The sequence below is a fragment of the Chiroxiphia lanceolata genome, chromosome 5, assembly GCF_009829145.1.
Source record: "Chiroxiphia lanceolata isolate bChiLan1 chromosome 5, bChiLan1.pri, whole genome shotgun sequence".
Lineage (NCBI taxonomy): Eukaryota > Metazoa > Chordata > Aves > Passeriformes > Pipridae > Chiroxiphia > Chiroxiphia lanceolata.
This window is the reverse complement of record NC_045641.1, coordinates 6,475,453-6,501,239: the sequence shown is the minus strand read 5'-3', so window position 1 is coordinate 6,501,239 and position 25,787 is coordinate 6,475,453. Positions and strand designations below refer to the sequence as shown.

The following is a 25,787-nucleotide window of genomic DNA, read 5'->3' as shown; positions in this document are numbered from 1 at the left end:
ACACTTTGAAGTTCCTACCTGATTTAGAGACATTTATACTCAAATAATCCCTCTGATAAAGGGGAGAAACACTCATCCAAAGTCCTACAATATGGCAGGATTAGATATAGCCCAGCCCTGAGTTAATGGTCATGTAATTTGTGTACAAAAAACTCTTGAGAAGCAGGTTCCAGTGCTTCAAAGGCAGAGCATGGCCTGTACTGACTCCAGGAGCTGTGATGTTCCACTGATGTGTTTCATAGAATGGGATTCTTAAACTGCATAATCTTCAACTAGGGTAATTTTTCATTCAAAAGTGAAGTGAAATAAAGACACTAAGTAATAATTTAACATCTAAGCTCAGATTTAACATCCAAGAACAGATTGTAACCAAGCACCATTCCAAACTGACAGCAAAAGCAAGGCAAAGAAACATGAACTGCTTTATATACACAGAGAGTATCACATGACTGGTGTGAAACAAGAACCAATTTCCAGGGGCTCTGAGCATCTCCAAATGTCCCTTTTTTTTTTCAATGGGAACTCTGCACACTGTTAAGAAATGACTGCTGCCATGCAAACACCTGTATCCAAAAGTCAACTGGTTCTTCATCTGAACCTGTTCCCCTCCCCCACCTCCCAAATCACAGCAATTGGTAACAAGAGCTCCTGTTTCCCCAAATTTAGCCAGGCTTCCACTTAGGCACAAAACACAAACTGCCACCAAATGAATACAGCATTTTAAGAGCTGAAAGAGTAATCATGTTCTTAGGAAACTCAGAGATGTGATACAAAAGAAATAAGACTGAGTCTGAATATAAAATTACAGGCTGATGTTATGTTTAACCATGTAGACTGTCACAGATGATGTCTAGTATGTAATCCTGTTACAAAAATAGGTTTCAGGAAAGTTTTTCTATGCAAATAAAACGAAATTTTGTGAAGTTTAACAAATTTCATCGCTTTAGTGACTGTGATAATACTACTTTACTTGAAATGCATTCAGAATTTCCAAGTCCTGATATGCAAAATTTTCAAACCTTAAGTAGTCCGCTGTAGCTACACCTGTTCTCTGAAATGAAGTATCAGCCCTCAAAGAAAAAAAGCCCTTCTCCACTTTTTTATTTATTTCTTTTTTTACATAAAGGACAAGAAGTGCTCCCAAATGAAAATCAATTTACAATTTTAAAAGGTTAGTACAGGTAAAAATGTACATTCCTTTTTCTTTGTGACTATATTTTCAGCAAGACTGTGCCTCAACTCAGAGGATGCTCGATGTTTTAACTGCACAAGCATTACATGTTGCCATATTTATCAGTGAAGAGTCCAAAGGCAGAGCTCAGTGGCATCAGTCTTCACAATATGAGATGGGAAAAGCAGTTGTTCATTGCACTCAGACTGTTGCTTGCTTGCACCTGGAATCCAGCGAGAACTCACCCTGACCTTTCATGTTTCCCTGAAAAAGCTTTTCTATACTTCTATATAAACCCAGAGACTCAGAGGATGAACAGCTCTCCAGTTCTTTCATTGACTATAAAAAGCACGTTTTCTTTAAATCAATAGTTTAATACTTATGCTAAATATAGCTTTAGCTGCATTTCTTGCTTGTAATTCAGTGTAATGCTTCTGGGTACCTCAGTCATCATCTTGCTGATTTCTCTTCTGTCAACAGAACAGGAGAGTTCATAATGTTAGGACACAGTTATCTGAAACAAGAGCACTAATAAATCATCACAAGTGTTTTCAGATACAATGGATTAGACAATGACTGCGTTTCTAAGCCATTTTTTGAATGCTGAGAGATAATGTTTCCAGAAAATGGAACAGAGCAATATCAGGCCTCTCCCTCATCCCAAACTACAAGATTTTATTTCCAGTAAAGACCAAGATTTGCCCTGTGCATTAACTAATGGAACATACAAGAACCAGAAAACATGACAGTGGTGGCAAGAGCCAGTGATCAAGATGCAGAAAACCTGCCCTTCCTTCCCTACCTTACAAAGATTCATGTTTTCACATCACTGTTCATCAAAAGAATAAACAAAGTGTATTGAAAAAGGAATAACTGCTTAGGGACTTTTCCTAATATACTTACCTTCTAACTTTTAAAGGGGTCCTTAAAAGCATTAGCTCCAGACATTCAAAAAGTACATTTCTATTTGTATTACAGTTGTATTTACATTTAAATTAGAAAAGAAAACATCTAAAAAATTAGAAAGAAAACATCTTCAGTAAGATGTGTCAAACTACATTCATTCCTTCCCATAAAGATCAAATCAATTAACTGAAGTGAGATCAGTATGAAAGCTTGCTCTCCATCACTTCAAAAACAATTAGCCCAACAATACGTTGTGTGATGGCTTCATACATTACTTTTTCCGTAATTACATAATCCGTGTTAATTACAGAAGCACAGTTCCAGGGACTTTGATGTTTCCATTTGACAAGGATGGCAGGTCAGGAATTTTTCCTGCCGCTTCTTACCAGCTTAAGGAAGTCGATCAGTTTGTGAACATCCTCTCCTGTAGAAAGGTCCACGAAATCCTTCGGCAGTCGGTAGCTCAGGTACGGACTGGGCTGGACGGTGACTTTACTGTTCGTGCAGCGGAAAACTGGATAATCCTTTGGGAAAGACACCACAATGTTTTGAACTCCTCCGTGAGACTGCCTGAGTCACGTTGCCAATGACTTTCTCTGGCGTTCATTCAACTAAACTTGTGCTTTCTAAAAATTGTAGTTTTCTTCTTAAAACCTCTGCCCACTCCAGAGCAATTTAAAATGTCAAACACATTAAACAGTCAAATTAACAGCTTTCATTCCCTCGCTGTGAAGTTCCTACAATGTATCAATTATTAATGAATTTAATATGCTGTGCTTAGAACAGTGCTGTAATAATGGAGCTATAAGCAACTTTGGGCAACAGTAGCTACATAAGTATCTGGATAGAGAAAAATCTTTTTGAAAGAATCCCCACACTTGTCTTCACAGTTTCCTTGTTTAAACACATTTGCAACTATAACCTTACTGAAATTATAATCTAAACTTTCCAACCAATTTACTTACTGAAGGAAAAACTATCTCTATAAAAGAGCCAAAAATATCTCTAAATGCTCAACTGTAACAACAGGTTTTGGGTAATTATATAATTTTCAGCTCAACACATTGACATGCAATTTAATTGCCCACTGTACAGCAATAAGGAGCTTCATTTTAAAGAGAGAAAATCAGTAACTTCACACCAGATACTGTGATTGGATATAAGCTGAAACATGAAGACAAGTTATTCTGCTTTTCATACAGGCTTGCACTACAGAAAACTGTGTAAAGCGTCCGGCACGGAGAAAAAGAAATCCCAAAACAAAAATTTCGGTGTCCCACAGACAGCTCAAGAATTGGGAGCGTGTTTTAACAAAGGAGACACAGCTTTTAGCAGGAAGATTCATGGAATGGGTTTTCATACAGTAACAGCCACAGTGTGAGACAGAGAAACTGGCCTGAATGACAGCCTGAGGAGTGGTGTTCCCTGTCAGTGTGTTATGGAAATGGCCACAGGACTAAAGCAAAGCTCAAATGCTAAAATCAGCTCCAATAAATGTCATTTCAGTTCCCTCTAATGCAGCTCAACAGCTAGAAAATAAAAGCCCACACTGACTTAGATATCTCTCCTCAAAAACGACCAAGTGTTTCCCAAGATCTACTAACACACTACTTTCCATCTCCCATCCTGCTGTCAAAGCAGTTGTTAAGATGTGAGGACTCTGTCTCAAGCATGAGGAAAAAAACCCCTGGAATACAAAAAATGAAGACTATTTCTCCCTCTCTGTATTAACAGGAAGTTATCTTGTTTTTATGGAGGCAAGGCTGCTTGGAAGAGAGATGGAAAAGCCCTGCTCTGCAAGTCCAGGGAGTTCAACCAGAGGACGGGGCTTCCCTGAGGGTATTCAAGATGAGGGGGAGACAGAAGTTAAGCTTCTTTTTGACTCCCCCCCACCCAGGCATGAAGCTGGAGATGTGGGAAACTGTATGACAAGACATCAGGAACAAAACAGAAATTTGAGGGATCATATAGAAAAGTAATACATTTTAAGAAAAAACTGAAAGGAGAGCATCAGAACTGCATAAAAGGAAGTTTCAGGGCGTCTTCTTTGCAAAGAGGTCAAAGCTGTGATATGGGCTCGTACTGTTTGAACTAAAAATTCCCTTGCAGGCATCTAAAACTAGCAGGTGATACTTGTGGGGATATAACTACTGGCTAATAAGGAAGATTTTGCTTTACAAAGAGTTTAGGTGTCATGAGTTAAGGACCTTCACTTACTTCAAAATGCAGTTTGCATCACAATTTGATTATAAGAACAAAAGACAGGGAAAAAAAAAAAGGCCATAACTGCTGTTGGACGTTATTGAGCCTCCCTCACCTGTTCTGTTGCTTCCCCTTCACTCTGGTCTCCTTTCAGGTTTTTCCCAGAGGTCAGTTCTTCCCATGTAAAGAGCAGGGAGTCTGTTACTTCACCAAATGGGTTAAAATCTATTAACCAAATCTTACCCTGAAAAGGAACCACAGAAGAGTTAAAACAAATCACAGAATTAAAACAAAACAAAAGAACTAAAAAAAAAAAAACCCGAATACACATACACTTGTATCATTACAGTATGCTTAGTCTTTAGATAAAAAGATATCAAAACAAACTACCTGGTTTTAAGCACTTTAAATAGTCTAACATCCTTTGCATTATACAGTTTTAAATCACAGCAAGCTATGACTTACTAATTTAAGTATTTTTTTTAAAAACAAAATACCAAATAGAGTTCAAATAAACTGCATTTAGTTATATGCCAGGTGCCACAGAAGTTCTGTCTAATCTCCATAGTCCTCCAAGATCCCCAGACAGCACGAACAAGGAATAAGGGAGGACACCAACAAAAACAAACAAAAAACCCAAAACACAACCAAACAAATAAACCTAAACCACCTAAACAAGGATTTTCCTTTCCATCAAAAGCCACCTCAGCCCTACAGTAAACTCAGTTTTCCACAAGAATTGCTGTTCTTGGTCTCTGAAGGGACTCCAATAACACAGAGCAGGGTCTAAAAAAGGCTAATGGAGCTCATGGAAGCACAAAGATGCTCTACAAAGACAGATCAATACAGAATAACTTATAGGTATTTTTAACATAGCCATTACTAGTAGTCCAGACCAGTTTCTCGTGCCTGAACTTTAATCTTTTTGTGTTCCAAACAGTTGTGTAGTATGCACAACAGCACTCCTGCTACACAACTGAAAAATGAAAGCAGAGACTGACATATTAAAGGTAACAGAGACGTGTGTGGGAGGAAGAAATTGGGTTCCCTAAGTCACCTCAAGAAACAACTCCCAGCACAGGACCATCTTTCCTTACCCAAGGAAGTGTCAACTATTCTAACAAAACAAAATATTGTAATAAATTATAATGAAATTTGATTACAGTTGCTAGTAAGAATTTGCAAAACAAGTATTACATCTGGAAGAAATCAGTTCTATCAAATATGGAAGGAAGAGGTTGCAGACATATAAGCAGGACTGAAGAGTTTTATTGTGTTTATTAAAGATCAACTGGAATTGGAAGACAAACCTGAAAACTGTGTAGCTACTAGCCATTCATTTTGCTTTCTCTTCCTTTCCCTCATTACTGAAGGATCTTCCCCATCTTGATTCAAACAGCAAATATCTTCAATGACTTACACTACAGCCATCTGGTTTCTAACTCACAGAGATGCTTTTGCAGCCTTCAGCACAGAGTAACATGGAGACTGCCTCTCCCACCCACACACCGAAGCTATCCCACAGGCACTGATACACTGTGGAAGAGGAAATGCACAGAAACCCATCAGATAGAGAACAGAAGGGCTCTGGCTGCTCTGTTACCATCCACAGCCAGTTCCTCGTGCAGGTACAGGGAGTCCCAGCACAGGTGAAACCAGTGATATTATCTGCACACTGGAGCTGAGCCAGCACCTGATCAGTGGGTGTGTAGTTGCACACAGGGTTTCACAGGTCTCTCTCTCAGGGCAGGCCCACGGGGTACAGCTCCCCCAGGGCAAATTTTAAGAGGCCAAACCACGGCACCAGCAGTGCTGAAACCAGACAGCTACAAAAGAAACTGTGAAATGAGGGGGGTCAGTCCTGAGCGCTTTCTCATTTGTTCTGGAAGGGTGAAGAAGCCCAAGTCTGCATGGCTGAGTTGCAACACCTCTGCACTAATACTGACACCATCAGTGCAGAGCCAGCAGGGCAAACATCTGCTGTCATTTCCCATCTTTGGTCCTCAAAAGGCCATCACAAATTCTCATTACAAGCCATGCTTTACTTTTGCTAATGGGGATGTCTTGTTAGCTCCAAGGCAGCACGAGGACTAATCTGGGATTTTAGATTCACTCTATCACACTGGACAAACAAGCTAACGAACCAATTTAATCACAGACAGAAGCAATGGCTGGCAAAGTTCGTTCATCGGTTCAGAGAATCTTTCCTTGGATCAGAAACAGTAATACTTAATACTTCCCTACAAAAGTTCACAGAGATTCCTCTTCACCCCAAATACATCAAATAGCATTTTCACAGGAACACAAGATCATTTCTCTAGAGAAGATATGTACCCTGGAAAAAAACTGAAGATTGGGTTTGAGACTCCTGAAAGCAACACGGTTTTTGTGAGCACCCAGCAGTGCTCCTCCACCCCTGCAGGCAGCAGTGCCCCATCTACACCACCAGCTGTTTCCTTGAGAGGATCTTAAATCTGCACAGAGCTTTGGTAGCTGCAAATTGATGAGAAGTGGCAAAACAAATTAAATATCTCTTTTCAGGGCTCATTAAAAGGAGTGTGTATTACCTTGGGTCAGTAACCAAACTGTCTTTTCTTAAGATTAAATTCTCTTTCAACTCTTACATGCAATGTCATGATTTAAATGTAGTTTCAGCTGACTTGCACTGTGTATCTAAAGAACAGCAGTAAAGCTATTTATCTGCCATCTTCTGCCTGCTTCTAGTAATCTTTGCCATGAGAAGTGCACAAGCCAGGAAAACAAAGTTGTGCATATCTGGAGGTGAAAAAAGAAACCCCAATTTGTAATACATAAAGATTTTTTTTCTCACCCTAAAAGGAGGAACCAATAGATTTACCACACCATGCCACTTCACGCTTTGTTTTACTAGAGCATTAAACAGTATGCTGCTGAAAGGAAGTGCCTATGACACAGACTGCTTAAAGGAAGTTAAAGACAGATAAAATGCAAACTGAACTGTTACATCTCCCTAACTCCAGCTGCACCTTCCTGCACAGTGACAACACTCACAAGGCAGAGACACAAGCACTGGACTGCACGTTCACCAGAGCTGTGAGCCCACAGTGGGCTGGAGCCACTCACTGCATCTCCCTGCATTACCACAGTGACTTCTCTTGAATATGGTTCATTGGTCACACCTGGGAGACAACTAAGAACAACAGCAGAGCTGTCTCTCAGGTTTGTCAGCTCTTGCACAACCATTGGGAGCTGCCACCCTCCATCTCAGCGAGCAGGACCTGTGGCATCCAACTCCATCCAGTCTCCCAAGGAACTGAAGCAAGCACAGGAAGGAGGCTGCTCTCACTCACAACCATATCAAACAACAAGCTGCTTCTCCAAGCTGAATATTTAGAGCTGAAAGTATTTAAAACAAGCAGACAGTGGACATTTCTCTCATTCTGTAGGTGAGGTTGCTGTGCAACCAGCATGATGAGGAGCACGGGCTCTGGAAATTAATCACGCTCACAAACACTCAATATTCTTTTGCTGCCTGTAACTAACACACAAAGGGAGAGATGAATAATGCAGTTGCAAACCACAGAAGTATGTGTGAAAGGAGGAGGATCTGACACACAAAGGGCTATCTGGCAGTTTACAAAACCTGAGGGTAAAAGGCACCGAGAGGCGTCTACAAACAGATATATTTTATCTTGACAGATGAAGAAACACTGCTCATTTGAGACCCCACAGGCTGAAATCTTTTACTTCAATAATCTGTTTTCATGCCTCAGCTATGAGGCAGAGAACCCAAAAGCAGAGTCTGGTTCAATGCTGAAGTGCTGCTCCTCATTTTCCCTGACAGCTGAGGAGCTGAGCCTGGGCACGTAATTTTCCTTACAGTGTGGCTGTTCCCAGCCCCTACCTCAGGTTTTAGGTACCTACATTAAAAGCTGTGCTGAGAAACAGTACAGTAGTTGTTTTCCACATGAGGCACCATCCTGTTTAGTTTCTGTTTTGCAAGCCATGGGCATGATTTACTATTAAACAATTCCAAAATAGTTTAGCAACATTCAGACTCAGAATCAGGAGTTACTACCAATACTCCCAACTCAAATAAAGGCTTTCTCCAATCCCATAACTGTAAACATGTTAAACAGTGAGACTCAGAAATGTAGAGAACAAAAGTCTGTAGCCATTGTTTTTGCATTTCTGGTTTAGGATTGGAAAAAAAATTAAGTGAAACTCTTAATTTTCACACACTAATGTGATTCCCTAAATCAGGTTGTGATTCCCTAAATCAAGTTTTCAGATTTAAGGCTAGATAATGCATTTTTGGTTGTAGTTGCTTTTAAAACAATACATGTGTGCCTTTCAAGCACAATTCATCTGACCAAGTACTTCTCTCCACTGGCACTGGGAGAAGTCAAGGTGACTAACTCTGATATTGGCACATGAAGTTCATAGAATTGTTAAGGTTGGAAAAGACCTTTAAGATCATAAATTCCAACCTTTAACCCAGCACCACTGCGGTCACCACTGAACCACATCCCTAAGTACCACATCTGTGTCTTTTAAATATTTGAGATGGAACATTTCTCCCCAACTCCATCTCTATTTGGATGTTCAGGGTTCTGATCTGCCCACATCTCAGAACCACTGCTGGAGCAGCTGGAAAAGAAAAAAATCGGCTTCCATCTGTCACAAACTGGATATGTCACATTCATACTCCCTTTTCACAATTATCCCTTCATATCCTAGGCTTCCATACATGAAGCACAAGTTACCATTTTCCAACCTCACATGGATAATCTGAAAAAATATTAGTAAGTTCTGATGAGCTCAGATGCTATAGGGAAAAATAACACATGGTGGGGAAAAAAATAAAGCCCAGGGAAATATCTATCTTAAAAGAAAATGCCCCAAATCTGTTTGTATTTAAGAGACATTTGGACAGTGCCCTTAATCAAAGAGTCACAGAACATCCTGAGTTGGAAGGGACTCACAAGGATCATTGAGTCCAACTCCCGGCCCTGCACAGAACAGCCCCAAGAATCCCACCCTGTGCCTGAGAGCATTGTCCATAACATGCTTTAATTTTTGGTCAGCCCTGAACTGTTCGGGCAGTTGGACTCAATGATTGCTGTAGGTCCCTTCCAACTGAAATAGTCTATTCAACTCTGAATTACTGCAGCAAAGACTCTCTGTGTCATAATGAAAACTAAGTTGCCTTCAGTAGATTCACAGAACCGACAGAATTGCAGCTGAAGCCAAAGTTCTTTGCTTTAGGACAGCTTCTCTGGAAGATACTAATAATCTGGAAGATGGTAAATAATTCACTGGCACAGACATATTTACACCCCTAATCCTATTATTCTTTTACTGTAGATGGTGCTTAACATAGAAAAAGACCTGTGGAAAAGAATAACATCAAATAGGTTTTGGGGTTTTGTTTGGGGATTTGGAGGGGTTTTGTTTGGTTGGGTTTTATGTTTTGGTGGGATTTTTTTGTTTATTTGTTTCTTTTTTTTTTTCCCCAAAACCACTTCTAGGAAGAAAAAGCTATTACTTGCTTCATCTCAGCATTTCAGCGTTTTCACAGAATAAACAATTATATACAACCTATTGTTGACTTACCCTGCTGTCCCTGTACACATCAAAAACAACTGAAAAGGAGAAAAAAAGTGTTAATCTTCAACAATATATATTTCAAGACATCTAAATCTGAATAGATACTTGTGTACACAGCACAATCTGCAAAGTCAATATGTCTAAAGAACTGCACGCCAGAATTAGGTTCATTTCCAAGAGGGAGCTGAAACATTTCAGAACCACTGTTAATGCACTGGGAGATTGGCTGCTGGGTTTTTCCATTTAATGCTGGTTTCCTCTGTTGATTTTTCCCCCCAGTGAAGAACATTTGATAAACTCTAAGCCCAGAGAGAAGCTTATCTTTGACATTGCTGCTGTTTCATTTGCAGCAAAATGGAGAAATGGATCAAGACTCCACTGTGTTGGACATTGCACAAACATTTAACAAGAGAAAGTTCCTGCTTGAGGGAGATTAGGCCTTCAGCAGCTGAGAAGACAAAGAGGTTGTAGAACAAAGGGGTGGGTGTCATGTTTGATGTAACCCAGAGCAGACACAGCACACCTACTGATTACCAAGGACTCCTTCAAACAGCCCCCTTGACATGCTGACTGACACAAAGCTGCCTTGCCTGGCTCTGCTGCTCTTCCTCCCCTTGGCTTAATTAAACAGGAACCTCTGTACATGCAGCTTTCTATCAGCTGCTGTTCTGTGTGGTTAAACAAATGCTTGAGTTGTCTTTCTATTGAGCCAGGGAAATCCACAGATAAGCATTCAGGGTATGGCCACATGCAAAAGTTGTACCAGTTTAGCAGGAAGAAAAGGAAAAGAAAAAAACCCGAAAGCTTTAGAAAAGCCTCAGACAAATGCTGTATTGTCCTTTCCTTCATGAATAAGGAAGGGAATATTTCAGCTAAGAGATTTCCCAATACATGTGGATAAACTAAACTCAGGATATGACTGCAGAACACTTGAGTCGCAGGAAGCTGCCCGTCAGTAACAGGGAATGTTGATTGATCACAACCATCCATGTAAGGCTTAATCTGACATTTCATGTGAGGTTGGCTGGGCTAAGGGCAAACCACAACTCCACAAAGCCAAAGTCAGGCACGTATCTGGTTCTGACCATCCAGCCTAAATATCCACACAGCTCCGGCACAAGCTCCGTTGCGTCAATTTAAAATGTCACTCCAGGATTAAGTGCTCTGCTTCCTCAGGAAGAGAAGCCCTCGGTGGCTAATTCAGTCATCAATGCAAAGAGGAGCACAGCAACCCCAGGACTTCTTCTCCAGCTGTGCAACTGAACTTGGTGCCTGTACCATGTCCTCTCATTAGTCATATCCCACTTGCGTGGAACGTTTGCATCTGAGCAAGCTTTTCTATCAAGAGAGGGCTGTCAGATTAAAGCAAGACCATGGCAGTCCATGAGAACAATGGCCTTTAGGGGGATCACATCCCTGGCAAGACTGCTGGCACGCTGGTGACTAGCTCAGGACACTCACAAACACTGAACAGAAGAGAAAACCTGAACTCTTCCCTCCTTTTAGGGGTCACCTCAGAGCAGGACTGTCCTGTGCCACTGAGACTGGAGTAAAACTTCACCAGAAATTGCTCAAACAGAGAGTAAGCCAAGGCCCAGCTCTACAGCAACTGTCAATACCTCCAGAGCACTGTTTTACTGGGCTCTTATGAAAGGTATTTAGAAGGTTCTAACATAATTTAGAAGTATTTATAAAGCGTTCACCCATCTGTTATCCTACTGCTCTGACTCTGCAATGTTTCAGCTGCTCTGACTCAACTCTTCCATCTGGAGATGGTACCAGACCAACTGGAAAAAGCAGAGCAAACAGCATCAAAATCCCCAACGAAACAAGAAGTCAGGAAAAAAAAGCTGTAATACCTTTCCTTTTAAAAGCAAACAAACAAGCAAAGCCAGATTTTATTGTTAGCAACACATATGCTACCAGATGGAGGGAGATGATGGGGGATAAATGAAAGGTGGTAAAAAAAACCCACAAAAAACCAGAAAACATCTTCTGCATGACATTTCTCTGCAGATGGACCAGCATTTAGTGCCTCAGAACAAAAGGTTAACAAACCTTCATCCCAGGTCACCCCGAAACCTCTTTTTCCCAGAAGGTAACTCAGATGCCATCCTTTACATAAGATGACACTTCAGACCTTTCAGTTCACCAGGCAGCAATTTCAGAGCCTAAATCTAGGCATCAATTTCCAAAAATAGTGCCCTGAATTCTTATCTATCAGTTGATTACATACCAGCTAAAATTACATTGGAACACAGAGGAAAATTAAAAGACAGTAATCAGAAATGTCAGACCTATATGACTGATCTTACTTTGAAACACAAGCTTATGGACCTGTTAAATTATTGTACTGATTTCCAGACTGCTACTCTTCTCCAAGCAGTGGTCCTTGAGAACTTCTCTGGACGGAAATAAAGGAACTCTGCAGACTTAAATTATTAAGAATTCTGATATAACAAATACTGGCATGAGAAGGTATTTTTTTCAAACAGTCAGAGAGGACAGATCTACTTGGCTGCCCTGGTGGCTCAGCAAAACAACTAACCGTGTTCAAAACTTACCTAAAGGTTGAATTTTCAATGCTTTAGAGAAGACAACACAACTACCAGACAACTCTTATGTTTATGTATTTTACTGAACTGAGGTTTGGTCCATGCCAGACCCAATTTAAATTTCTTCCCCATGTTTTTCACCACTACTGATCACCGATCACAATGGAACTCTATTCTGTTCTCACTAAACCACGTCAAGAAACTATTTCCAGTAGAATTTGCAAAGGACTTAACTTTTAAAGAACAAGACAATTTACTTGGGCTGCTTAGGTGTATCAAATACTGTGGCCTTTATTTAAGAGGTTCAGCACCTAGACTGGTGTGCATTAATATTCTCAGAGAAATTATTAAAACTTCTTGAAACAAAACTTTAAAATACTTTATTCAAGAAATACACCAATAATTTAGCAGCAAACATCTGACAACATCTTTATAAATAAGTATTCTTCTTACTACTGAATGTTTTTTGTCAAACATCTCCTACTTTACTTCTCAGGTATAAAATTTTTCAAGTATAAGGGCAAAACGTCTTAAAAAAAAAATCATTATGCTTTTTGAAGGGATCTTTCACTCATTTACTGTGTTTTCCTGAACAGCTCCAGCCAATTCCTTCAGGGTTTTTTTGTTGCCAATTTTATAGCCACTCCAAACCTTCGCTCCTCCAGATGCTAAAGCCACAAGAGCTGTAAGACTCTCCCAAGCTAAACAGGACCAAGCCCTGGGAAAGCAGTAGCTGTGAAGAGAGAGATGCATATCCACAGATCTCCTTAAGATACTTACAGTCCTCATCCAAGAATTTATACTGTATGTGTTTCTCAAAGAACTCCTGTATGGCTCTGCAGATGTCCTCATGTTGCTTGGAGATGTGGTCGTAGTATTGGGTGTAGTCCCTCTGGGATATACCTGTCAATGATTTCAGCTGATTATAAAGGGCTCCAGGCATACAAAAAAACCAACCTGAAAAAATGCAGTTATCAGGCACATGCATGCCATCATTTATATTTCAGAAGATGGGGTTCTCCCAGGTTTCAACCATCACCAATGACTTACTCTTTAGCTTTATTCTCCTGTACTTAAAGTACTTCCATTAGGAATCTTGTCCTTGAACAGCCCTGTCCTACATTTTATATGCACGTTCTTTGACTATTTTTAAGTGAATTTCCAGGAGGAACATTCACCTCTGTTTAAGTTTCTAGTTCCTGTCTTTTCCTTTCAGTTTTATTCCCGCTGGTTACTGTGGTCAAAAACCTTGTTCTGCACATCAGAGGTAGGGACCACAATTTGGAACCATGAGATGAAAGAAGTAGAGGCCAAGCTCGCACATTAGCAAGGATGATAGATCCTAGTGTGCCACAGATTCTCATTTAACCAGTTTTTTAGGTGTGGAATAACAGATGCTTGTTTGATAAGGCACTACAGGTGAAATCTTAAATCCCCAAATCAATGAGATGGCACACAGACAAGTACCTTGCTGCTCTCATTTACTCCCTCAGGGGCTTTCTTGCCTATCTGACACTTCCCAGTTACATCACAAGCTCTTAATTTCAGACACTTGTTTGTCTACAAGACAATAGTTTAAAATGACATCAGCAGGATTATACACTTGCATCCATCTTGAATGACAGTTCTCATACAGGATGTGTCAACATAGGCCATTGCAATACCCTGCTTCACAAAGCCAAAAATCCAAGAGCTGCCCCATCACTGAAGAATGAGTAACTCAGGCTAGTTACATACAGAAGAAGCCAGAATCCCCCAAAAAAGATTTATCCATGATGTCAGATTGCTATTTTAACCATATACAAAACACGGATTGTTTTACTGTAAGACAATGCTGACTCCCTCCAAAGATGTGCTCTTTCTAAAAAAGTTCATACAAAAAGTTCATGATGTCAATGGAACCTGGACTTTTTAATACCACTGCAGAGCTGAAGTTGAGTCTAAAAAACAAAAACCAAGAGGTGGTGGCATCTCAGGGGAGGCAGATGTGTAACTGGAAAATCATTCACTACACTGCAACTATCACTCCTTAGCTTGACTGACAGGCTCATTAATTTTAAGAGCATGGGAACACATTATGAAAAATCTTGGAACTATCTTCAGAAATGCAGCTGGAGTGCTAGCTAAAAAAAACCCACCATATTGGCAGATCTACAGTTTCAAATCCTAGTCATGAAATGGACAGTTTTTAATTAGCCAGCGTACAAATGGTTTGAGGTATTTGAAAATAAATATTACTATGTCTATTCTATAATAAAACTAAATTCAAATGTTTTAGAGGTTATTACAGTGATGTGTATCTCTGGCAGTTGTGGTGCTCACAGCATTACAGGACAGGACAGGATTCAGCTCTTCTCCCTTCAAAAAGCTCTGTCAGTAGCCATTAAACAATCCTGACCTAATGGAGAATCCCTGCTAACAGCAAGATAAACTGTAAGAAACCTGCACTTGGCATAAATGGAGAGAGAATGGGAAGACAAGTGTAGGAGCACCAGAAGAAACAACCAAATAAAAGGGCTTAGGAGAATGGTATGTGTTGACAGCACCTGGATTAGCACAGCTCAAAACATCCATGTCCAGCTCCATAGGATGCTCAGATCAGGAAACAAAAACAGGGAGTACATTCCTAGATTCACAGAGGTGGGACTGGATGGAGCAGTGAATTACTGACAGCTCCTAACAGGTAAAAAAAGGCACATCCAGAACAAGTCTACAGTCACAATGCTGAGAGGAAGACAGGAAAAACAATGAGGACTACATAGTTAATATCCCTTGTCTTCCATATCATCACAAGGTATCCTGGATAGATCACTTGTAGACATGGAGCTTGGGGTTTGTGAATATGTAGGTATGAGACAGACAAAATGAGCAAACTTGGTTTTATCTTAAAGCAAAAAAATCACCTTCCTTCCTGTAAAGTCTGGATTTGCTACCTGACTGTTGTAACATTTCCTTGTTAGAAGAGTTCAGGCAGAATGATTCAACCTTGGTAAGAACAACTGTGCACCAGTCCTGTGCTATTTGCATTTCTGTTCATCTCTAAAGATTTCATTTCACACCAAAACCAAACTCAAACTCCACAACAGCACTTAGCCTGAAATTAAACCACTCAATTCAAGCACCTGGGTGTGCACTGGATGTCTCAGCTCCTGCTGTAGTCAACAGAGAATAATCTACACAACCAGAAGAGTGTAATTCAGCTAAATTTACCCAATTACCCAAGGAGCTGCCTAAAATACATGCTCTAGCACAACCTGCCTGTTCTCCAGCTGTCAGAGGTCTCCCAATGTGCCCACCAGCTCTTTGCATGCTGTGGAAACCCTGGTTGTTCAGTGCCACTTGCAATGTTTTACATTTAGGACTTCGAACCAGAGCAACAGAACAACAGGTTCTAAACCACAAGAGGACTAAGCTACACTGATTATAACATGAACTCAGACACCTGTGGAGATGTTCTGACCTCCCCAGCTTTCTGCATGTAATATCCACATGGGGTGATGTCTTAGCAGCACAACACACAATTGGCTCTGTATTCATTCTGCAAGTTGGAGGTGATGCAATTTGCTCCTGAATATAAAAGAATCACTCACAAAACAGCCTCTGAGTGAAGTTTCTGAATTAACAATTAAATTAAGAATATTCTCCCTGTAATGGTGAGCATGCTGTGCTGTCAGGCTTTCAAATACAATGGATAGAGAAATGCAGCACGCCACATTTTAAATTACAGAAAGAAGAAACCATTAATTTCAGAAATGAGGTGTGACAACCAATATCTGTCTTCAGATTTAGCTCTCATTCAAGGAATCAGAGAAACTACTCAGAACTTCATTTAATAAATTTATCTAAGAACATCCTTACCTAAAAGCTTGTTTTCCTTGACAAAACATCTGAATTCTGCACCAGGGATTAGTTCACACCATTTGCGAAGAACAAGCTGCAGAGGGAAAACAAATGACAAAATATTGTCTCAGAAAGGTAACAGGTAACTTTTTGTCAACAGATCAACATCTACAGTTCTGCTGTAGTGGTAAGATGACCTATGATACAAGAAAGCAAAACAATCTTAGCCTGCAGTTCACATAATAATTTTAGGAAATACTTCCAATTAGACTTAATATTCGTTTCAGAGAATCACAGGATGCTTTCAGTTGGAAGGCACCTCTAAATACCATGTAGTCCAAACTAGTTTAAAGCAGAAAGACTCAGACTGCACATAAGAAATGTCTTCACCATGAGGACTGTCAAGCATTGGAACAGCTCCCTCACGGAGGTTGTGCAGCCTCCACCCACTGAGTGTTTCAGACCAGATTTGATAAAATGCCAAGCAAGCCAGTTTGAACTCTTACCTGGCTTTGAGCATAAGAATGAACTAGAGACCTCCTGAGGCCCCTTCCCACCTTAATTATCTTATGCTCTTCCACAGTATTTATAACGGTGAAATCATTTATGAATCAACTTCCAAGTTACATTAATGATAAAGCATGGAAAATAAAAACCCTGCTGTACAACACAACAAATCTGTCATGGAATTGGCACAAAGTTGCTCCCTAGTCAAAGGAGCTGATGAGCAGAATTAAATTTATCCAAATCAACCTCTATTCTGGTACACACCCAAGCAGAGTTCTGTGACGCCTTTGAAGGCGCAAACCAGTTAAAACAAGGACACGGGACAGAAATAGAAAGCAAACTATTATAGTCCACAGGACAGACTGCCTGGTAATTAAAGCATCTCTCTGGCACTTCCTCAAGTTTCTGCATTTCCTAAGCTGAAGTATTCAGAAGGATTCATTTTTTTGAAGGCCCCAGTTACTGCTACTGGATACTGGAAACTCCCAACACCCATCGACTGCAGCAGAAAACCTTCAGTAATCAGAGATGACATTCCTAACTACAGTGTAAACATGGAACTCTTTGTTCCAGCTTTCACATGTCCTGTATCTTTAAAGCAAACTAGATAGTGCTTTAAAAAAAAAAAAAAGGGTTCATTCACTTTTCAAAAGCCCTTTAAGCCCACAGGATGATGACAAATGTTATATTTACATAAAGACTATTATTAGAGAGATGACTAAATGTTACCATAAAAGCAGTAGCTCCACGCTAACAGTTTAAAGCATGTCTAGCTGAACATTTTAATCTGGTAACAAACATGTGAAACAAGATATGACAGAACACCTCAGTTCAGGATGTCCCAGCCAGTGCAGCAAGTTTCTCCCTCAGTAACCTCAGTGTGATGCTCACAAGCAGCACACCATCAAGAATTTATGACTTCAGCTACTCAAACTTGTCCTTCCTGTCAAAACCTGACAGACATGAGAGGAAATTGCAAGGAAGCTTCACAAGCCTGCACTTTAGCTCACCTGATCTGCATTAAATGAACTACTTACGACCTGCAGTGCTTAACCACACTCCCCCCTCACTGCACAAGCAACACCAATAAAACAAACACAACAAATTTTATGGACAGGCACCCAGGCACAAATGGCACCCAGGCTGTGAGCATTTTGTTAAAATTACTTAGGAATCATGCAAAGAGTCCTACCTCATAGTTCAGGGAAGGATCAGGGGAATCATCAGTACAGTGAATAAATCTGGAAAAGCAAGGCATGGGCATCAAAATCTGCTTTACATGTAATATTTTAGCCCCGGTGAGAAAAATAACCCCAAACTGTGAATCACGAAAACTACTGTTAAATTGTTTCCAACATGTAAAAACCAAGTAAAGGCAATACATCAATAACAAACCTCCTTCTGACAATTATCAGGGTGGTGGGGCGGGGGGGGGAAATCACCTCTTTACTGCAATTTAGAAGCACTTAAATCTGGACAGGGATGAGGCCAAAATGTGAGTGTTTATTCACTATTGATTTATTTCTGTTTGAATCAATAGTGCTGCTCCTTTCCCTTTGCATTTTTATGTTGGCATAACTGAATTCTCAAAGAACCAGATAAACTTGAGCAATCTAATCCAGTTTCATTGCAGCATGTTTTCCCGAGTACTTTTAATGTTTAACTTCCCAAACCACACAACAGAGACACATCATCATGCCTTACAGCAGCTCATTTCCATGAATAAAGGATGCAAAACAGCACTGCTGCTCGGCACTTCTGATTCCACAGCACAGGATCTTTCTAAATTAAGAGCCTTAAGAAATACTCTTACAAATCTCTTGAGAGAGGGAATAAACAAAACTATTTCCATAACTGCAAGCAGATGTCAAGGTTTTGTCCCTTGTGAGTAGCTGACTCTGTTTGTCTCCTTTCAGGAACTATCAAGAATGGAGCCAGTTATAACCCAAGTCAACTTGCATGTGCCTTTTACAGCAAACCTTGCAAAAATTCTGTAACTTCCAAAGGGAATTTGCAGAAGAACATGCATTGTCCTTCCAATCTACTCCCCGACCTTGGCAACAAACTCCTCAGACGCACAGAACTGTGCAAAGGGTCACTGCTGAGCAATAGTCCTAAATGCAACATTTATACTATCTCCTCTTGGCATGTGAACTTCACTGAGCAACCCAAAGTCTCCCATGTCTCACATAAGCACTGTGTTTGTCAGACGTGGCCTGCCCAGCCTTCGGTTTTGAAGCGAAGCGCGATTGTAAGAGTTTGTTCTGTGAGCTGCCAGCAGAAATACACTTCACACGTTTTAGTTTAGACTTTAATATCCACAACACCCAGAAAAGTAGGGCAATAGCTTTCCAAAAGCTCTGTGATCAAACACATCATATATATCTGTAAGCCTGTGTAAACAGATAACAACCTTCAGCTCCAGTTAGGATTCCCCACGATTTAAGATCTGTCAAGGCAAGAGAAACAAACCCATGACAACTCACAGTTTTGAGACTCAAAATTCCTCCCTTACTAGAATATATGCCTGTCATGCTGAGGAAAATATTCCCCCCCCCAAAGCCAAAATAAACAATATATAAAAAGGCAGCTAAAGTCCAGCATATGGGGGTTTACAGTCTCTGCACACTAGGACCTGCATTGCTTCTCAGACTTCTGAGACTGGGATACCTCCAATCTGCTCAGTCCTACAACACACAGTCTTTTCCAGCAGTCAGAAAACTCCAGTCAAACAATCAAAATTATCAAAATTATCCCCTAACTCAACTCTCAAATATTTTGGACAAGAGCTGTGTGGGGAAAGATACTTCCTCTTTCCTTGTAAGTCAGAACATTAAATCCTTGGGTGCCACCCTAAGCCCCACAGACTGCTGTAGAATCAAGCAAACAGACAAAATTATGAGTACAGGCAAAAACACTCCAAGATCCAGTAAGGGTACTTTCTTGAGCCTTAATGACACAGGACTGAGTACAAATGAGGAAAAAATGGGAGAACACAGCGAAAGATAAAATAATGTTTTTGTAGTTTTATTTTTCCTTATAACTAGTATCATGAGGATTTGTCAACAAAAGGACATTACTACCACTCCTGGTTTGGGGGTAAATTTTGGGCAACTTGAGGTTGCAATGTTATAGATTTTACCAGTTTCTTGTAGCATTAATTGTTTAGGACCCATCTGAACTCATCTATTACAGGTGGCCCTTTGATCTCCAGAGGCGAAAGACTTAGTGGGGTTTCTTTAACCCACATCCTACTTGGGTCTGGAGCTGGTTGAAAGAACAATCAAAAGACTTCAGGAACCCCAATTGAGACATGTCTGTGCTGTATTTTCTGAAACCTCTGAAAACTGTCATTTTCAATACTATTAAGGGTGAAGGGGTCAAACTCTTTTGCTTATAGGCCTGCGCTGTGGTCAACAGCTTGTTTACAGATTTATACTTAGATGTCAAGAGCAGAAGGATCAAGGTCTCTTTACATGTAGCAGCTGCATTTAAACTCCAAATGCATATTCTCCACCACAGGACACATGACACAAAGCCACTATGTAGTCAGTTTTCAACACTGAGAAAAGCAATTTCAAGAAAGTTTGCAAAATCCCCAGTACCTACCCTGCTAAGAAAGCCATGAACTCATTTGCAAATCACTGAGGGTATTCTGTGGATAATAGGAAACTATTACGAATATGATGAGAATTGTAAAATTTTTCTGTACCTGACACTTCCCTGCTATCATCTCATAGCTTATTTTAAAAGCTTAATTAAAAAAGAAAAAAAAAATCAAAGGAGAAACTTCTGACAGCCTTGAACTGTATCTTCATTCCTTGAATATTGAACCTTCCTGGAACTTTAAGGACCTAAAAGAAATAGGAAATTCAAGCACCATTCAAAAGAGGATCTTGTACCACACTGTAAATTGCTCAGAAGAACGGGGTGGGAGTAAACCTCAAGAAAAAAAAAAAAATCATCAAAGATCTCATTTTCTACATCCTCTCATGTGTAACTGCCTTCCTTGAAACAGGTTATATTAAAGTCTAAGCCAACAGCTACTGTTCTGGCTAAAAGGTATTGGAGTGCCAAGGCACATCTTCATAATCCAACACTGCCTCCTATGTCCTGTTAGGAGAACACAGGCTGTTACTCCACATCTCAGAAAAACTTCATCATTTCTTACCATTTAGAATTCGATATTGAAAAACCCTCTCATAAACACCTAAATATATAAAAATAGATCTCATGCTGACTGAATGTCATAAGTCAAAGGGCAATCCCTGCAAAAGAAGTTCTCTGCATTAGTTTGCTTTTCAACAAGGCTAACTTACAATACTTTTATTTCACCTCTATGGTTGTAATTATAAACAACTGGAAAAATAAGAACACTTTAGCATTTTAAACCATCCTGACAATCTCTGAAAAATTTTTAAGGTTTATTAATAAGCATGATATCAACCTTATATTATAATTGAAGGGGCATTATCAGATCATTAGAATATTGCTAATTTCTACAGTCTCAAGGTGGACAATCACTCATGTTTTAACAAACATAGTCCACCCATTCTAACAATAAAGAAGAAAAACTGTGCTCTAAACCAAAACACCCATCAAGGCTTTAAAGGGATTTTGATGAAAAGAGGAGTTTTAATCCCTTAACAGAAAACCCAGTTAGAAGGGATTTTTTATTAATCACACATCCACAACACTAAGTTTCTGAAAGCCCATATTAAAACCTGAAAAGTTAAGGATCACACCACCCACAAATTTTTTTGTGAACACAGCTAAGTAAAACACAATGCTGACTTTAAGCAGAAACAACATCAACTACATTAATGAGTGCATTACTCTGAATTCTTCGTTAATTTATACAAAATGAACAAGCAGGAAAGTTAACTCATTAGTCTGAACTTTTCAACCAAAGTGTCAACATTATGAGAGAATCCAAACATTTAAACATTCAAGCTCATCTGGTCATGCTCAGTACATCTGCATAAAGACCATATTTTTAATGGTTTGTATTGAAGTATTGCATGGCTGAAGTTTTCTCAGAACTCGAGATGGTTGAGATCACAGCAAGGGCAGTTCCCTGACCTGAACAATGTACAGACTGATAGCAGGGAAGCAAATAGGAAATGGGAGAGGAAGGAGGAGGCAAGGAAAGTAGTTTGCCTTAAGTCTCACATCACTGCCTTAAATTTCTGGATTAAAAACCAGACCTACAAATTGCCAGTGGAAAATGTTTACCGTATCATGACCCATGAAGCAGATTTTTAAAGTTCATACAATTGAACAGAAAACAAAACAACAACAGAAAGGGTATACAGCATTTCAGCTGTTACTTATGCAAAGGCAAGAAACTTTAGACATGCTGAGTATTAATGAAAGAAGCAGAAACAAAATGCATTTATCCTCCCTCCAAGTCACCCTTCCAAGGGATTTGGATGTATTATGTATGCAATTTTCATTTTGTTCAGCACTTCAGGTTCTCATGCCAGCTATATTTTAATTTCTGCTTGCTAAGGACTAGGAAACTGGCAGCTAATCAATAGTATAATTAAGGAAGACCACTGTTCTGATTTAGCAATAATCATTCCACTGTTTGGGGACATTCTGTACCAATAACTTAGTAATTTAGAAACACCATGCACAGACTGGACAATAAGACATGCTTTGATCAAGTACAAAATATTCATAAAATGTAAGATACATAGAGATCTAGGTGATTTCCCACAATCATGTCACAACCTTTACTTACTGACCACCCACTAGCTGAGCTGTGCTGTCTGGTGGGGTGTGTAGTCTTTATCAGCCTGGACAAGGATCTCTAAATGCACTGAGCCCCTGCAATTTGAGGTGTTGCCTTTCTGCTGGAGGTCATTCTCCCACAGCAGGATCAGTAGAAGATCCACAGAAGGGACTGTGCCTGTTCCAGGCTGCTCAGGCACTTCTGCTCTTAATCTGGTGTGAACTTCAGGTGAAATCACTGATGGTTCAAGGTAACACCCACAGGAACTACAATGTCTTCACTGCCTCTAGCACCAGGTCTGTGCTGGCTGCAGAGGGCAAGGTGAACAGCTCAGGCACTTACACCTGATTGGACATAAAACCTGACAGAAAATGCACTGATTCCAGTGTCAGTGAGGGTGGTCGGATCAGTTCATTCTGCCACACAATGAACACACACAGAGTTGCCACATCTTCAAGTGGGACTTGCTAAACACTTGGTTGCCTCTCAAACTCCCTAGGAAGTGGTTAACCAAACAGGAATTCTGCAAGGAGCTCAGGGTACTTTTAGCTGAACCTCTTTATACATGAGGATAGCAGAATACAAAACCTGTATTATTTAACGTTCACGAAGGGTGATACAAAGCGTGCAGGTCTTTGCAGATGCACAAAACTCAGTCCTGAAAGCCATGACAACAAAGGAGACATAAATTTTAGCACTCAACCCTCTGAGAAAGCCATCCCCCAAGACAGTCCACTTCTCCTTAGAGGACCACCATGAAAGCAGTTCCTTGGTGAGGCACCAAAGTCTTCTGAGAATCACTATTTACTCACCTCTGAAATGTAACTATAGATTTCTCATCTCCCCATCTCTTTCATTCTCTACGATCCCAGAATCCTAAATTCTCAATCTCATAACTGGTTCCCAAGCCCAACATATTTTTCAAACTGTCTTCTCAACTCCAGCATCTTCTCTCCTCCTCCTCAGTCTCTTCTCCTGCACCTCACAATGTTGCAGGTTAGACATGACATGAAACCTAACACCAGAATTGGCCCCAGCAACCTCACTAGCACTCCATAAATGCAGAGGTAAGGATGAGAGCTGCTACCTATCTCTTCTTGGTTTTATATGTATCAACAAACTGGGGGAAGAGAGTTGCAGGAATAAAAAAGAAGGCAGTTGCATGGCAATAATGCAACTGGTTTCACATTTTAAACAAGAAAATTTCTGTTGAGTCATAAACCATGGGACATGGGAATCTTGACATGGGACTCCTACTCTGGTAACCCTCCATAAGGCACCTAGAGCAAGGATTCTGCACTTGACTGAGTCTCCTAGATATTGCAGCAATACAAATAAGCGTTGACTAACTCCTGAGAAACAAGCTCTCAGATATCAAGCCATGGATTTCCCCTTTTCTTTGAAATTCTGCTTGTCTGAAAAAAAATAGTAATCATAGTAACAAGACTATTAAACTCCAGTAATTTCATTTTCTCTCAAAAATGCTGTATTTTAGAAATGAGTGGCATAAATCGATCAGATGCAGGTACTACAGGAGGAAACTGCTCCTATACAATTAAGTGCTCTTTTCATGTGAGCAGATAAAAATACACTCTAAGCACATCATATTTGTAATTCTATCTTGTAACTGTTATCCTTAGTCACAGTTCCTGGAATGCATTTGTTCCAAGAGGTACAAGGACTTGGGATCAGAAGGAGCTCTAGAAATATGTTAGCAGAAGTCTCAGGCCTCTTCCAGGCAGCCACACAAACCACAACAGCTTTAAAATTTGCAAGGGACATGGTAATCACTTGCTGTGGAAAGCAACTCAATAAAAATGGTTTTAGCCCACAATGTCATTTTGCATGTGCTACTTTATCATCTCCCTGGTTTGCCTTTGTTTTTTTGGCTGGGTATAAATAATTTGTCACTAGGAATGTACTCACGGCTGAGTGAGGTCACGAGTTATGAAGTCTGAACTCTTGAAGAGGAGGAAGATATCACTGAGAGCTTTGCATTTCAGAGAGCTGTTCATTGCTATCCAGTAGGCATCCTAAACAAAGAAGGAGATCATCCAGAGATGCACCTTTACTAGCAGGAAGGAATGCAGCTGAAGATGTATCTGAATATTACACAACATTTGAAATACACACAGAAAATCGTTTTTTTATTTTGAGGAAAACTTCATTAGCTGTTAAAAGAGACACAATAGTTATTGTTTTTCCTACAAATACCATGTTGAGAGCAGAGCAAATCTATTTTAAAAACTAAGTTTTTGCCTTACTGCTTCCAGGACCTTTCCTGGAATGCCTGATTGAACAGTGTCTCTTGAGAATACGACACAACAACATTTGGGGGAACTCATCCCTATGGTATAGTTTGAGTACCTAAAAATAACTAGAGAGAAGTTTATTGTCTTTTTAAAAAATGTGGGATTTTTCATCTTCACCCAGGCAGTTTTCAACCAGTATCCTGAATAAGAAGAACCTGATCATCACACTGTTATCTGTGATCAGGATACAGAGTTTAATGTAAGAAAGTCAGTGCTGCCTTGCATCAGCCTCACCAAATATGCACCACCACCACCACCTGGTTCATCCACCAGAACAGTTTGCTGTATCACACTCCACTGATATCTTGTCTATCACTTCTCCCTTTATCAGAACCACTGGTCTCTTCTTCTTTCCAATGCATTGAGATAAAACAAACAAACAAACAAATCCACATGATAACATCTGTTACAGGTTTTGGGAGTCAGCATTCTTACCCTTGGAGCACTCCAGTTAAGTTTAGGAAAAACACTTCCACCCAAGGAACTTATTGCTTCCTCAACTTTAGATGTGAACTCAGGGAATTCTGGTGCCTGAACGAAGGAAAACAACAAAAATATTCATTTCCACACATTTAATAGTGAAGTGTAGCCATCTTCTAAACATCTTTAGAAATACATACTGCAGAAGAAACAAACATGTCCAAAATCAGTATGAACCCCATAAAAAATAATGTCCTTGTGGAAATAAATTATTTAATAAACAAATCTGACATTCTTTCAATCAGAGAAAACTGAAAGTGTTTCCAGTTCTGACTCTGATCACTAACAAGTACCAGGAACTTCAGCATAAAACCTGAAACTTTGTAACATAGATCATGAAATCTGCAACAGCAAACAAATGTCAAAAAACCGAAACCTTAATTACTTACCAGTTGTTTTATACTTAATGGCAGATTATTGTATACAAATAAGGCCCAATAATATTTAGATTTAAAAATTTATTTGAGAATTAAGCATGTCTATCAACT

The 25,787-nt window shown here is 39.8% G+C and overlaps 1 protein-coding gene across 1 annotated transcript in view; it reads right to left on the bottom strand.

Annotated features, from left to right (window-relative positions):
* Positions 1-405: 405 nt before the first annotated feature.
* CDC123 (cell division cycle 123) overlaps positions 406-25,787 on the bottom strand; it is a 32,216-nt gene continuing 6,834 nt past the window's right edge. Inside the window, exons 5-13 of the mRNA XM_032688035.1 lie at positions 25,255-25,350; positions 24,434-24,540; positions 17,963-18,011; positions 16,282-16,357; positions 13,204-13,326; positions 9,875-9,903; positions 4,395-4,523; positions 2,464-2,601; positions 406-1,641 (exon numbers count right to left, since the gene is read on the bottom strand). Coding sequence (XP_032543926.1) covers positions 1,615-1,641; positions 2,464-2,601; positions 4,395-4,523; positions 9,875-9,903; positions 13,204-13,326; positions 16,282-16,357; positions 17,963-18,011; positions 24,434-24,540; positions 25,255-25,350 — 774 coding nt within the window. The 3' untranslated portion in view covers positions 406-1,614. The remainder of the gene's footprint in view (positions 1,642-2,463; positions 2,602-4,394; positions 4,524-9,874; positions 9,904-13,203; positions 13,327-16,281; positions 16,358-17,962; positions 18,012-24,433; positions 24,541-25,254; positions 25,351-25,787) is intronic.